At 31.7% G+C, this 16,712-nt stretch overlaps 1 protein-coding gene across 1 annotated transcript; it reads left to right on the top strand.

Annotated features, from left to right (window-relative positions):
* Window positions 1-259: 259 nt before the first annotated feature.
* LOC134705822 (uncharacterized) lies at window positions 260-16,403 on the top strand. Its single transcript, XM_063564537.1, has 8 exons — window positions 260-1,293; window positions 5,668-7,755; window positions 8,496-8,632; window positions 9,894-10,024; window positions 10,433-10,552; window positions 14,507-14,604; window positions 15,297-15,417; window positions 16,186-16,403. The coding sequence occupies exons 1-5, from the start codon at window positions 595-597 to the stop codon at window positions 10,534-10,536; spliced, it is 3,159 nt and encodes a 1,052-aa protein (XP_063420607.1). The 5' UTR covers window positions 260-594; the 3' UTR covers window positions 10,537-10,552; window positions 14,507-14,604; window positions 15,297-15,417; window positions 16,186-16,403.
* The last annotated feature ends 309 nt before the right edge of the window (window positions 16,404-16,712 follow it).

Raw genomic sequence — 16,712 nt, 5'->3', positions numbered from 1 at the left:
GTCCGCCAAATATTAATATTATATATTTAGATGCATTTTAAAATTAAAACTACTTAATATCTTGTTTTTATTATATAAATGACGGATATTCAAATTAAACGTAAAACCGGATAGAATTAGTACTACAATTCGAAACCAAAGAGTGGTTTTATTGATTCGAAACAACTTCCGGTTTGTGAATGGGCTGATCTTTGATCCAACAGATGAAAAGTTGCCGATTTGAAGATTCCTTTCCATAAAAAGGTGAGAATGATGGGTATCCAAACATTAATACCAAAAACAAAGATGATTTAATAATTACTAATGTGATCGAAATTGTCCTTATATCGTAAATCGACACTCAAGTAAGTGATCCCATCCCCCAGCGCCATCACGGTGTTTGTAAACATTGGCAAAAAACATGAATAATTTTCTTTTTTTTTTTCTGTTTGTAACCGAACTAATATTTAAGTATTACAAAGTAATATAATTTGAAGGTAAGTGAATAAATTTTAATAAAAATTAAAACATGCTGCTTGAGACATAAAAAATATGGAGGCTTGACATTGACATCAGTACTAGTTAAGTAGAGTCATAGCAAGCAATTTCATTATAATGGGTAGTAAAAGGAAAACGTCAAAAACATTTGGACTAGGCTCTGGACCAGCAAAGGGCAAAAGAACAAGTACAAGGTGTGGAAGACCAACTGTTAATTTTATGATTAGGAGAAAAAGGATTAAGCGGAAGTCTCTGCCGCTGTCTCTTGTTTTAAAGAGAATCAAACAGACAGCAATAAGTAAGAGAAAAAACACCAAAGAATGCCATAAATTTTTCACTTCTGAACTATTAGAAAATGGATTAAAACTGAAAATCAGAGAAAGGACAATGCATAATTTAAGCCCACAAGGTTATAGATTTGTGAATTTGGACTCATTACAAGGACATGTCAGTGAAATAACTATGCACGTATGTCTGTGTCCTTCAGCAATAGAGCTAAGTTCTAAAAACCAATCTCCAATAAAACTTGTAAGCGAGGAAAGGAAATTAGGACTTGCAACCGTTCTTTGTGCTCAGTGTGAAGGATGTCATAAACAATTTAAATTCTGCACTAGCCCATCATTGCCAGAAAGTAAAAGGTTTGATGTAAACGTGAGAGCTGTGTGGGGAAGTATTGCCACTGGAAATGGACCGTCTCACTTAAATGAAATCATGGGGACAATGAATTCACCAGGACTCTCGTCAACTTCCTTTTCAGCAATTGAACAAGAAGTAGGGGAATGGTGGTTAGCAGCTCTCCAAGAAAATATGTTACAGGTAATTATAATTGATTAAAACATAAATGTACATGATGTAAAATGAATGCATGAACATCGAAAAAAAAACCATAATATATAATAAATGTAAATGAGAATCCCATCCCCCCCCCCCCCCCCCCCCCCCACACACACACACGCTCAAAAAAAGGTAACTGAATAAATAAAAAATATATATTACTTTTCATAGGTTGTCATTATAACATGTCATACATCATGTACATGTATCAATATTAAACATGATCTTAATTACTACTGTGCCAGTTAAGTCAAAAGATAACTTTTTTAAATAAACATCTTATATCAAGGAATGAACAGATGCAAACCTTCATTGAATCTTGCACATTTTGTTATTTGGATGAGAAACACAAAGACTTACAAAAAAAAATATAGAAATGCTAATATTGCAAACACTCAACAATGCTCAACAGATGCATGGGTTGGAAAGGGGGGAATTTTACTTAAATCTGTTCTTTTAATTATATGCATGTACATGTACATGTATGTCTGAAAAATTTGTACGGCTCCTAAACCAGTTGTCTTTTCTAATGAACAAGCACTACAAACTGCTCAGAGTATGAAAAGACCATATTTTGTGCTCAACCAGTATTAAAGTCGAGCACATATTATACTTGACAAGACTTGTATAAGTCTGATTGAGTATTTGCTAATCTGAGTATCTCGATATACATGTAGTATGAATATGGTCTTGACCTTTCTTGACTCAATCTTGAGCTTTGAATTTAGTCCAGACTGGTCTGAATCAGCCCATTTACCTCAATTATATATATCTTACAAAATTTTGTTCATTGCTGTCTAATTACATGAATTAATGGATAAAAAAACTAAAATTTTAAATTCTGATTAAATTTATATCTATAGTCACCCCTAATTATTACTATTACTTTATCACATTAACTTTGATTTTAAGCTCACCTGACCCAAAGGCTATGTGAGCTTATACCATCACTTGGCGTCCGTCGTCGTAAACAATTTCAAGAATCTTCTCCTCTGAAACTACTGGGCCAAATAACTCAAACTTTATTAGAAAGTTCCCAAGGGTATCTAGTTTGTAAATTGTATCCGAAAATTTAATCCATCAACAAACATGGCCGCCATGGCTCAAAATATAACATAGGGGTCAAATGCAGTTTTTGGCTTATATCTCAAAAACTATGGCATTAAGAGCAAATCTGACAAGGGATAAAAATGTTCAATAGGTCAAGATCTATCAGCCCTGAAATTTTCAGATGAATCTAACAATCCATTGTTGGGTTGTTGCCACTTAATTGGTAATTTTAACGAAATTTTGCAGTTTTTGTTTATTATCTTGAATATCATTGAAGATAAAGATAAAATGTAAACAGCAAAAATGTTAAGCAAAGTAAGATCTACAAAAAAGTTAACATGACCAATATTGTCAATTGACCCCTTAAGGAGTTATTGCCCTTTAAAGACAAATTTGCTCTATTTGTTCATCAAACTTCATCAAAATCTTCCCTTTGAAACAACTCGGCCAAATACTCTCAAACTTTAAATGAATGTTCGTTGTGGTATCTACTTTCTAAATTGTATCTGAAGTTTTGATCCATCAATAAACATGGCTGCTGTGGCTAAAAATAGAACAGAGGGGTCAAATGCAGTTTTTGGCTTATACTGTTATATCTCAAAAACTAAAGCATAAACAGCAAAAAATGTTCAATAGGTCATGATCTAGCAGCCCTGAAATTTTCAGATGAATCTAACAATCCATTGTTGGGTTGCTGCCACTAAATTGGTAATTTTGAATAAGGAAATTTTGCAGTTTTTGGTTATTAGCTTGAATATTATTGAATATAAAGATAAACTGTAAACAGCAGAAATGTTTGGCAAAGTAAGATCTACAAATAATCAATATGATCAACATTTAAATGGCATTTTAAAGCAAAAATAATAATTGTGAAAGGTTTAAGCAAAACGGTTCAGGTGAGCGAATCAGGCTCTTGAGACTTGAGAGCCTCTTGTTATAAATGTTTGTAGCTATCTCAACTATATATTGGCCTTATAGAATGCCTCATTGTTTGGTAGTTTGTTGTATTGCTGTCAAATAAAAGGATTAAATTAATACACGTAGTTTAAAACAAAACTAGAATTTTCAGTTTGGGCGTACATGTAATTCAGATAGTCACTTTTAAATTTTATTATAACTTTTCCAAATTAACTTGGATTTACATAAAACTATACAGCTATTTCAATTATATATTATTCTTACAGAAATCCACGTTTTTTCATAGTTTGGTGTTTTGCTGTCCAATTTAAGGACTTTTAATTAATAATGTAAAAAGAGCTAGAATGTTCTGTTCAGACTAAATTTAGATACATTTGAGATAGTCACCTTTAATTTTTTTTATAACTTTTTCAAATTACCTTGAAGTTACATAAAACTATGCAGATATCTCAATTATATATTGATCTTACAGAATGCCACATTGTTTTTTTTTTGGTGTATTGCTGTAAAATTCAAGGATTAAATTAATAGATAAAAAAAGATAGATTTTTCATTTTTGACTAAATTCAGATAGTCACCTTTAGTTTTTTTTATAACTTTTCCAAGTTAACTTGGATTTACATAAAACTATACTGCCATCTCAATTATATATTAATCTTACAGAACTCCTTATTTTTTCATAGTTTGGTGTTTTACTGTCCAATTTAAGGACTTTTAATTAATAGGTAAAAAGAGCTATAATTTTCTGTTCCCACAAAATTTAGATAGTCACCTTTAATTTTTTTTATAACTTTTTCAAATTACCTTGAAGTTACATTAAACTATGCAGATATCTCAATTATATATTGATCTTACAGAATGCCACATTGTTTTTTTTTTTGGGGTATTGCTGACAAATTCAAGGATTAAATTAATAGATAAAAAAAGATAGTATTTTCATTTTTGACTAAATTCATATCTAGTCACCTGTAGTTTTTTTTATAACTTTTCAAACTTGGATTTCCATAAAACTATACTGCCATCCCAATTATATATTAATCTTACAGAACGCCTTGTTTTTTCATAGTTTGGTGTTTTGCTGTCCAATTTAAGGACTTTTAATTATATAATTAATAGGTAAAAAGAGCTATAATTTTCTGTTTGCACCAAATTTAGATAGTCACCTTTAATTTTTTTTATAAGTTTTTAAGATAAACTTGGATTTACATAAAACTATTCAGCTATTTCAATTATATATTAATCCTACAGAAAGCCACATTGTTTGGAAGTTTGGTGTATTTCTATCAAATTTTTTCCAATGTTAATTTCTCAATTATTATAAATAATAGGATAACTTAATAAGGCTAGTATTTCAGAAGGTAGAAGACCTGGATCATGTGGATACTTTATACTTTTATATAGATGCCTTATGTTACAAACTGTCCGTCTGTCATATGACCATTGGCCTTGACCTCATTATTATGGTTCAGTGACTACTTGAAAAGAAGTTCATTTTTTTTGCAATGTTAATTTCTCACTTATTATAAGTAATAGGATAACTATATTTAGTATGTGTGTACCTTGCAAGGTCCCCATGTCTATCAGTCAGTCAGTCTTCACATGACCTCAACCTCATTTCATGGATCAGTGAACAAGGTTAAGTTTACAGGGTTAAGTCTATATCTCAGAAATTATAAGCAATGGGTCTTCTGTATTTGGTGTGTGGAATGATTGTAATGTGTACATGTCCAACTGGCAGTTGTCATCTGACCTTGACCTCATTTTCATGGTTAGTGGTCAAAGTTAAATTTTTGTGTTTAGGTCTATTCAAAGAAACTACATGTATTAGCATTCATTCAATTATATTTGGTGTATTGAATGATTTTAAGGTGTACATGTCCAACTGACAGGTGTCATCTGACCTTGATCTCATTTTCATGGTTCAGTGGTCAAAGTTAAATTTTGCAATTTTGTCTATTTCTCATATACTATAAGCATCCAGGTTATTGTATTTGGTGTATAGAATTTTTGTAAGTTGTACAAGTCTGTCTTGTAATAATCATCTGACCCTATGAAATAATTGTATGGTGTGTATGCATGGCTGTTTAGTAGGTGTTTGCTGATCTTGACCTAATTTTCATGGTTCATTGGTCAAGGCTAATTTTTTTCATGAGATTAATTCGGAGATACTTTTAGCAATAGGTAAACTAGATTGTTGTATGGAAAAAACAGTGGTCAAACTTGATTTATTGCAGAAAAAAAAACAATTTTCTGTCTGAAAAAACAAACAAATCCCACCACACTTTTAACTTTTAATTAGGTTTAGCCTTCATGGCATTAATTAATGATATTTTAGGAAACTCAAGTGGGACTAGTTATATTTATATGTCCCATATGTTTATTTAACAGGTTGGAGCAGAGGAAAGAAGGATTGCCATGGAGAACGGATTTTTTCATCAGGGTATCCCAGCAATAACCGTAATTACTGATGGAGGATGGTCGAAACGAACCCACAAACATTCCTATAATGCCCTGGGAGGAGTGGCAATCATAATAGGGCAAGCAACCAAAAAACTTTTGCATATAGGAGTACGAAACAAGTATTGCTATGTATGTAGCACTGCAGAGAAAGTCAATACAATCCCAACAGAACATACATGTTTTAAGAACTGGTCAGAAGATAGTCAGTCTATGGAAGCTGATATTGTGCTTGAAGGGTTCAAACAAGCAGAATCAAAACATGGCCTACGCTATATCCGTGTTGTAGGAGATGGTGACAGTTCAGTTTATGCTAGGATACGAGAGGAAGTGCCAGGTTGGGGTAGATATGTGGAAAAGGAAGAATGTGCTAACCATACATGCAAATGTTTTAGGTCAAACCTGGAAAAACTTGTTTCGGAAAATCATCTATATAAAGGTAGAAACCATTTAACAAAAACAACTCGTGTACGGTTAGTATCTGCTTTGCGTAGTGCCATCAGAATGCGTTCTAAAGATGTAGAAACAAATCACCTCACAAAACCTGAAGCTATTTCTCAGCTTCGTCATGACATAAAAAACTCTGTTTTTCATGTTTTTGGTTTACATTCCAACTGCAGTAACTTTTGCAAGGCAAGGGACAATGTCAATCCAATCACTCATGACCATCATGTCATACCACCGGATCAACCAGTTGAAGAGACATTGGATATATTTGAAGAACAGGAAAAACTTTGGTCTGAAGGCTCATCATTAGCTGCACAGGAGGAAGCAAGAGGAGAATCATCTATAGAGTACAGTAATGTTGAACAGTATATAATTCAAGACGTGACATCAATTTTGAATAGAATTGCCGAAAAAGCTCACCGTCTCATTTCTAATACAACAACAAATTTAGCTGAAAATTGGATGAGAATAAGGACCAAATTTGATGGCGGAAAAATCTACAACCTCTGTAATAGAGGATCTTGGCATGGAAGATGTTTTGGAGGAGGGCTAAGAATGAATTTTGGACCAAAGTGGTCACCTATTGTTTGGGAACAGGCAACAACAACAAAAGCAGGTAAATTCTTTGATGAATACTACGCTAGACATGAAAAAAATCTTATCAGTAGCAGAAAATACAAATCGAAACCAGACACTCAGCAATTGAGATGGAAAAGAAAAATGAAAGTTTGCAAACAAAGCAACTCCAAAAAAGCTAGACAGTCTTATGGCACTGAGGCAATGGATTACACCCCTGACATATCTCCATCTGATTTATCAATTATAAAGGACAAATATATTCAGACTCATATTAACATTGGTATACCTCAAATGAATGCAATAACAAATTCTACTTCACAGCAATCTTTGTCTGGTCTTTGGCACACAGAAAGAAGAAAACGTTTAACAGCTTCAAATTTTGGACCAATCATTCGCCGTAACCCTTCATTGAAAGTATTAAATTTAGTCAAAAATCTTCTGTACTCCACCTTCAAGGGAAATAGATACACTAGAAATGGACTTCTGCAAGAAAGAACATCTATAGAGGAGTATACGCTGAAAAAGGCAGAACAACATGAGAATGTAAATGTTAAATCTACTGGTTTGCTAATTGCCCATGAACACCCATTTTTGGCTGCTAGTGCAGATGGTATAGTTTCAACTGCGTCTGGTGATGGTCTTTTGGAGATAAAAAATCTTCTGCACAACAAACCTGTCAATCTCTACCAAGCAAGTGAAAAATCATCATTCTGTCTGGAAACTGTCAGTGGTCATTTAAATTTGAAAAGTACCCACAACTACTTTTATCAGTGCCATGGTTTAATGAATATTTGTAATTATCCTTGGATAGATTTCGTTGTGAGGACTCTTAATCCACACCAGTTGTTTATCCAAAGAATATTTAGGGACAATACCTTGTGGGAAAACATCATGCTGCCAAAACTAAAAGCATTTTACTTCAATGCTATTCTTCCGGAATTGTGTTCACCACGTAATGGCAAAAGTCCTGGAATAAGGGAACCAGGAATCTGGGTGAGTATTTATGAAAAAAAGTGGAATGTCTCAAGCAGTATAAAAATGTTTAAATGAATCGTGGTTTGTAAATTACATGTATGGACATTGAACAAAGGATCATATGTGTATTTTAATACTACTTGTACATATATATATTGAAGTGTAATGTGTTAGAGTAGATAAGACACACATTAAGTGTGTGCTTCCTTGTATGTATTCACCAATGCACTACTATGTTAGAAAGTGGAGTATTCAGGGGGTGTAGAGGGTGTATGCCCCCCCCACCCCCTTTTTGAAATTCCAGGGTCCAACCCTGGTAGACACACATCTATATGAATTATGATGTTAAGAGTTATAAGGGATATTTTTTATGTTTATTTTGTTACAGATCAACAGACCTGTTATTTTAGAGTTTGATAAACTAATTTTTGATTTAAGTTTTATTGCTGACTTGAAAATTACTCTGACATTGAACATTTCATTTTATTCTTGAAATTTGTTCTTTTTCAACTGAAAAATTTGACAAAGAATGGTAAATAATGTCTTAAGGACAAAACCACACTTTTTCTGAGAAACCAACAGAAAACAAAAAGGTGTCTAAACGATTAATGCAAACTGTGAAAATATATTATACCCATACAATGTTCCTAGGTTATAAAATAAATTGTGCATATTAATCTGTTTTCTTTTAGTATATTTTTTGAAATATATATATTTGACCATACAATAAAAATGATGTGTTAATTTTTCTGTTACAGTACATTGCACCAAAGTGCACCCAACCTGGCAAAAAAACGACTGGTAGAAAGAAAAAGAATACAGCAAAACAGAACAATGACTTTGTCTCAGAAGCAAACATTGGACCATCAGCAGACCAAACACCCTGTACTAGAAGGTAAACATTGCTGTTAACATCATATGAATCAATGTCTAACAGATATTTATCCCTTGAAATTTTGCATTTGTTCAATGTGATGATCTGCTGACTGAATAATAAGTGTAATTTAAAAAAAAAAAAGGAAGATTTGGTGTAATTGCCAATGAGACAACTCTTCACAAGAGACCAAATGACACAGAAATTAACAACTATAGGTCACCATATGGCCTTCAACAATGAGCCAATCTCATACCGCATAGTCAGCTATAAAAGGCCCGAAATGACAAATGTAAAACTGTTCAAACGAGAAAAGTAACGGCCTTATTAATGTACAAATAAATGAACGAAAAACGAATATGAAACACAGCAACAAATGACAACCACTGAATTACAGGCTCATGACTTGGGACAGGCACAAACTTAATTAATGTGACAGGGTTAAAAATGTTAGCGGGATCCCAACCCTCCCCCTAACCTGGGACAGTGGTGTAACAGTACAAAATAGGAACAAACTATAAAAATCAGTTGAAAAAGGCTTAATTCATCAGATTGATACAAATAAAAAAACATCTTACAAAAACAGAGGGGCTCAGCACTTATACATCCTAACGACAAAAAGACTATCAGTACAGATCTGAGAGTACTTGCAGTTACTGACACCTAGTTCAAAGCCAATAACAACTAATAAAAAAAAATCATGCATCTTAGACTAAATAATCAATCATTACACATCCAACATCCAATGGATTTAGAATAAAGACATCATCATCAGGAGATGTAGATCCATGAATGTGCATATGTATATATATTTATATAACAATTATATTTAGTTTGCTTTTAGTTTACTGATAACAAAATCAACATTAATACCAATAAAAACAATATTCAAAGATCTAATTACAGTGTTGAATTGGTAACCTTTTAGAATAAGTTTATTTAAAGGACCGATAAGCTTACCAGGATCGTTTGTAAATTTCCAAGCACGGTAAACAACATCTCCGTAAAAATGAGGATGTGCTATACCGTTTGAAATAAGTTTTCTATAGGTACGACCAAATTTTCAGTCTAACATACCAAAGAATCACTGGCAATATAAAAAGAAGAATATGTGTTGACAGTGTAAACTAAGCTAAGAAAAAGAATCCGAACAATTTTCAAACATGTATCTGAACAAACTGATATTGTTGTATAACATTTATTTTTAAAACAAGTGATAGTCAATAGGAAATGTAGCATCTTATGGATATTAATCATCAATACATTTGTATTTATATTTCAGTAGAAGAGGTAGGCCAAGATTGGTGAAATTCCTAGACAAAAGAATAGAACACAAATGGATTGTAGACAATACATCTCAATGGTATAAAGGGACAGTGCTGAGTGTAAAATCAGGAAAGGATGGTGTGAAAGGTACTTGTTTAAATGTTTTGAATTTCTATGTATGTATATAAAGTACTTTTGCTTGCCAACATCAGTCTTCAAAATAGCTTAATATACAGCTTGAGATCACATAAAAACTATCTGACTATTTTAGACACAAAAACGAGAGCAAGGACAAGTAAACATTTATATTAATTGTTATGCCAAAAATGGCAAAATCAACTGTTTTTGAATATTTCTGTAGATGCTCATTTTAAAAGTAGATGGAATATGGGCTATACAGGGTACAAAAGACATCTTATTAAATAAATGAAAGACCAAATTGAATGAAAATCAATTTGCTTATAACATATAATTGCACTATGAATCTGTATTTATATCTTTACTTGGGCACATCTTTGTTGTTATGTTTTGTTCAATTTGATGTATCTCTTTAAGGTGCAATTTATGAAGTCCTATATGACAGTGATGACAACCCATATGAAATAAATCATCTGGTTGAAGATTATCGATCTGAATCTGTACGGTTCATTGATGTATAGTGCAATTTTAAATCAGGTCAGTATTGTAGTTTTAGGTAAAAGGAGTAGGGGCTTTAATGGCCTAAAATGGCCCCAGATTTACAAGATAATAAAAATTCTAACAGAGCAGATTTTTCTCCATAAATTAATAGAATATGAGTAAATGATTTAAAAAAAATGTTTTTATTTGACTAAAAAAGGTTCAATGACGTCACAATGGTAGGTGCAAATGACGTCATTATTGGGAAAATAAGCAAAAATACCAAAAATTTGATGGTTTTTCTAAATTTTGACCACCGCACCATGCTTGCACCAATTAGAAATTTTAACATTTTGACAAGTTCATACATATCAAACTTCGGGTAAAAAATCTTTTTGGTGCAAGGTTGGTGCGATAGTTTATTTTATATTTTTCATAGCCAAGGGGAGAAATAAAAAGCTGAAATTTGCCGTCCAAATTGGACCTTTTCATCTGACAAAGTTTAGTTTATACATTCTTATGCCTATAGAAACTTATTTTTTTTGTTTATGAATGTAAAGTGTATTCCTAATTATATTTCCGTAAGTTTATCTAGTTAAATGTCTTTAAAAAATCCGACAGCAATGAACTTCATGTGTAAAGCAGTCAATAACAACTTTGAGGACATTTTTTTTAATTATGAAATTTTAGATAGACCTTCAATATTACAAAATCTGTACATTTCTGATGTTTTTGCTAATTATAAATTCAAAATTTGTTGTTTGAATGGGGCATTCTTCTCTCTCTGGTATTAGGGTCAGATCCATGATTTATGTAACGAAAAAAAGGGTGTGTGTGTATTTTACTTAAATTTCCATAATTGGCGAGAAACACGAGATTTATTTCGAAAATGAAAATACCTATATTCCAATTGGATGTGTCTTTGTGGGTAATGTGCATAGAGAACAAGTTCTATAAAATTTGATGGTAAAAAACGGAAACGGCATAAGGTAGACTATCCATATATCCGTATAAACATGTATATATAATTATATAAGTACGCCTGAGCCTGTGACAACTCTACGACAGATTTATCCATTGTATCACCAACAGTGATAGTGATACATGGCTGTGTACATTATGTATATACAACTGGTCTAAACATCAACCCAACAATGTAAGATCTGTAAATTTGCAAAAGTATATATATATGGATAATTGACCTTTCCATGCATAGAAACATGAGCCTGAAGTCTGTAAGCATACTACATGTCTGTTACCTTTTTAAAGGTTGTGTTTTGAATAGTTTTATTAATAGTTAAACCCCATTTGTTGGCATTATGTGTTCTGGTCTATGCGTCTGTTTGTCCGTGCGTATGTCAGTCTGTTCGTCCGATTGTCCTTGTGTCTCGCTTCAGGTTTAAGTGTTTGGTCAAGGTAGTTGAATCTGACATCAGACTCGGACTTTTTTTTAAGTAAATTTTACTGTGTGTATTGTGTGTTTGATTTTTTTCTACTTGCCTAGAGGTAAAGGTAGAGGGGGTTTGAGATCGCAAAAATAACATGTTTAAATCTGCCGATTTTTTGGGCCTGTCCTAAGCTAGGATTTCCTGCCAATGTTAGTCTTGCGATTTGGGCATCCATGTTTTCAATAATTTTGACGAATATATAATGAATATTGTCATGATGATCAAAGACCAAGTCATACGACACTAAGATTAGTGTAGGTGAAAAGTAAACAAGTCACATTGACAAAAACTACAATAAAACAAATAATATATATATATATATAATGAATATAGAAGAAATCTAAGAATACAGATTTATTTGATATAGTAGCATGTTCCAGTTTGTAATTCTATAGAATGATATGGTTATAAGTCTGGACGACTGAGATAGATAATAAAAATAAGATGAATTTCTAAAAGTCAACCCTAACGATCCTTTACATAAGTCTAGAGGGCGAGGTGTGTACTTCAATACTTAATTGATAGGGGGTGCCGCTGTTTTGTCACCTTACCCAGTTTTACATTTAAAAAAAAAACCTTTTTATAAATTGCGTAGGAAAAAAAGTTATATCATATATATCTGATAGTTTTCTTAACTTTTCACTTATTCAAGCTGAAAAGGTGTAAATAGAAGTGCCCCCCTTCAACCCCAATCCCTTCCGGAAACATAACTACTGTCATGGAAATACATTGACTTTTGAAAACACCCTTTAATGCATGTGTCTGTATCTATTTATTTAAGATAATCGATTTTAAGATTTCCTAGCGCTAAACGTGTCTTCTCTTTATATTATTCTTCTTGGCACTGATAAGTGAGACCCAACCAAGCATCAGATGTACAATCCGTATATATCAGCAATACCCGGTGTTTTGTTTTGTTTGTAGGTGTTTCAATATTGCTTTCCCCCTTAATATTCACCTTGGAGTTCGTTTCTTTTTACAATTTACATCTTAAATTGCTTTTCCGTTTCAATATATTTAAAATTAAATCTTGTAAATAGAAAACAAATCGCGGTTGCCATGGGCACATATATGTTGCTAGGGAGAAACAACAGTGAATTTGGCAAAAATGTGCAATTAATTATGTAATATTTAAATAGTGTACAAGTGTAAAGTTCACTACATGCTAAACAGGTTCAATTTCAAATATAGATATATTAAAGCTGTATAATAATCATATTTGATGAGTTTAACTCCGCCATTTTAGTGGTTGCTAGGCAACAGAATAAACGAGCTAGACCCAAAATTCGATTATTTTCAGAAGGTCTATGGTATAGACTTACAACATGACAAATTAAATGAAATTTGGGGGTGGGGCCAAAAATGGCCCTTATAGCCACTAGTCCTTTAATATTAGAAAAAATGTCACCTGATGCAAGGTTAAAAGATTAATGGCATGCTATATCTCTGACAAGTATATTAATCTTTTTACTTAAAAAGAAATTATACCCCCACATGTGGGTTGTATATTGGAATAGTCGTGTCCATCTGTAATTCTGTCATTCCGTCATCTAAATTCGATCCCAGTTATACAGTTGAAAAAATGACAGGTGTTGACATAACATTTTACCACTGTTGAGACAGAGCAGTTATTCCAAATGAGATTTCCTTATCTTTACATGCATGTGTTATGACTTTTTCCTTTGGGAATGCAGAACAAATATAACAGCAACATTGTCTATGACATTTCAACCAAACAATCAATTTGTTCCTAACTCATACATCTTGATGTAGTTAAAATTGACAAATATAATCAAACATGTGTGGTATGTTCAAGATAATGAATTCTCAAGACGCTTGGCGAAAATATTATTGTTCTTCAATTTGGCTAAAACCTTGTTATAGAACAATAAAAAAAATGCCATTGGTTGTTGAGATTTCCTGATACACTATCATGGTTGTAAGATTCCTATAATCCCACTAATAACATATCACAATGAAAAAAAGTTAATGTGAGGCCAGTTTGATTAAATTTATAATTCAGCTCAGATATAAAACATGATGTGTTTTACACCTATGCTTGTCCTCACCAAAACAATAGAAGAAAGATGTAAAGTTTGATAAGCACAATGACTCTATCCTTATGTAAGGTTTCAGAAAAGCAAGTCAACACTTTTATGGGTTTTTGTCCCTGAAAACACTTTTTAGTTTTTGGCAATTATCAGAAAAAATTATATTATATAAATATGAGTTGCAGAAATAATTGGAGGACAAATTAATTTTCTTGATTCACCCTTGTTTCCAATATGGCAATAAGTCATGGTTTCCATGTGAGATATTCATGTTCCAAAGAGCCTCTAGTTACCGTTATAACAAAGTGCTGAGGCTCATTTTGTTTAAGCAGTAAGATTTCTTTCTGTTTTATCTATCAATGATGTTTGCAAATTGTATAACATAAAATCATAATTCCACATTTGATTTTAATAAAATCATGTCTGAAAGATGCAAATTCTCCTTCTGTATAATAAAGAATTACAAGATTTCTTGACTTTTAAATGTTTTATTTATATTTGTACTATTTCAGCTTGTCAAGAGTTGCATGCTAATGCTTCCACTGCTTCACTCTGCAAATCCCAACTTGGGTTATCCTTCCAGGGTAAAGTTTGGAGAACCTTTTTTAGGGTAATTATTTTTGTGTGTATCAAACTTCATATTTAAATTTATTACACCAATGCTTCTTGTTTATTCTATGAAATATTTTTAGAAAGATTTGAACAATGTTTTCCTATGTTACTGATATTGACCTTCTTACCAGCATGTTAAGCTTTATCACATAAGCAAACATCAATACAAACATATAATTGTAAACTGAATAAAATTGAGAAAGGAAATGGTGAATATGTCAAAACGACAACCACCCGACCATAGAGCAGACAACAGCCACAAGAATTCCCGCACCCATAGGTGTCCTTCAGCTGGCCCCTAAAAATATGCATAACAGTACAGTGATAATGGATGCCATACTCCGAATTATACACAAGAAACTAAAATTCAAAATCATACAAGACTAACAAAAACATAGTTTGTACAAATGCAGAAAAGAGTGTAAACAAATTTGCATTTTTAAATCTTGAGAGGTGGCGTAAAAACATTTGACGCCAATAGTAGTTGCCAGCTAATATGTGATACAATTTGGAAAAAAAATGTTATAAATGGTATTGACATTGGTGCTAATGTAAGCTGACTGTTCACACATTACGTGAAATGCTTCTTATCATCTGTATGAGTGAAATTATAGCAGACAAACAATTTGCAATGATAGTAAAATGTTAGGATTTATATTTGTTGAAAATTATGTGTTTGTATCATTTTAGTTTATCAAGAGTTGCATATTGATACTTTCACTGCTGCAAGCCGCAAATACAAGTAGTTAAACTATACTACCTTGATAAAGTTTGGAGAACCTAAACAAAGTTTACAGAAGGAATATGGATGGTAATTATTTGAGTTCATTCTCTAAGAATTTATTAAAATAAGAATCTTTGAGACTTTAAGGAATGTTTTAATATGCTTTTTTTTAAATGAACAAAGTCCCAATAACATGTATTTATTATGAGAAATGTTTTATGTAATACATAGTTTATATCAAAAGTTACAAAAAATACATTTTCTTTGAGACTTCCATGGTCTAAAACTTTCAACAAGAATGCAAAAATGGCATATTTGGTAAATAAATGATCTTATAATCAAAAAATAATAAATTGTAAGAGATGTAGAAGGATATCACTCACTAAATACATCACAAAAAGAAGTTGAATGATTGAACATGATGTTTTTGTGCACAAAAGTAATATTTTAGAAAATATAATTTTTTGAAACTTTGATGAAATTATAATATTTGGCATTAAATTTCCTAAACTTTTGTGTGCATTAGAAAGACAATTTGAACTGTTTATCACAAAATTATGTAAAAATATTGCAACTTTAAAAGTCGGACGAATCACTACTATAATTAAACTGAATTTGATGTAATTGATGAATTTTAATGTTTACTATTGGCCTCCATACTTTAAACTTTCACTTTCACTTTTGCTTTCACTTTCACTTTCAATATGTAAGTAGTCCCAATAAAATGGCATCCAAATTTTTATAAATTTATTTTACTTTACTTTTAAAATCTTGCAATTGACAGTGTTTAAATGCAAATTTATATATGGGTGTCATACATATTAATATATAATACTGAATTTTATGTCATTTTAGGTCAGTTATGGACTTACAAAAATTCTACACTTTTTGAAATAATTGGAACTTCAGAGACTGGACATTTTTTCCTGGAGATATTCAGAACTTTAAAACATTCATTAAAAGATGCTATGCAATGTTCTGATTCTATTGATATGTAATTTGCCACAGTTTCATCCTTATATTCGTGTGAATAATGTCAAACAAATACAAGCTAATTTGACTTAGACGGAACCTTAACACCATAATATTTCACTTAATTTAACATAGTAAAATTGTTACTACATGTATTATGCAATGTTATGATGTAACAGACCGCATTACATGTTGTTCTCATTGGTCAACTTAAATTTGTTTATAAACAAGCTTAGTCTAGCCAACTCTTTTAAATAACAGCATTTTAATAATAAAAAAAAATCAAAATTATAAACTTTTCTGTATATATGTACATGTAGTAAAATTTCCTTTGCCATTAAATTAAGCATGTAATTTATATTTCATATTAAGTAATTTGTGCATGTTATATTATTCAACTTGAATTGTTT

This window comes from Mytilus trossulus, chromosome 2, assembly GCF_036588685.1.
Source record: "Mytilus trossulus isolate FHL-02 chromosome 2, PNRI_Mtr1.1.1.hap1, whole genome shotgun sequence".
NCBI lineage: Eukaryota > Metazoa > Mollusca > Bivalvia > Mytilida > Mytilidae > Mytilus > Mytilus trossulus.
This window is presented reverse-complemented; position numbering and strand designations above follow the sequence as displayed.

Excerpts from the sequence above, each read along its gene's own strand:
- LOC134705822 (XM_063564537.1), top strand. The coding sequence starts at position 595 with ATGGGTAGTAAAAGGAAAACGTCAAAAACATTTGGACTAGGCTCTGGA. Across the intron at positions 7,756-8,495 it reads TAAGGGAACCAGGAATCTGG|TACATTGCACCAAAGTGCAC; the intron begins GTGAGTATTTAT and ends TTTCTGTTACAG. Across the intron at positions 10,025-10,432 it reads AGGAAAGGATGGTGTGAAAG|GTGCAATTTATGAAGTCCTA; the intron begins GTACTTGTTTAA and ends TATCTCTTTAAG.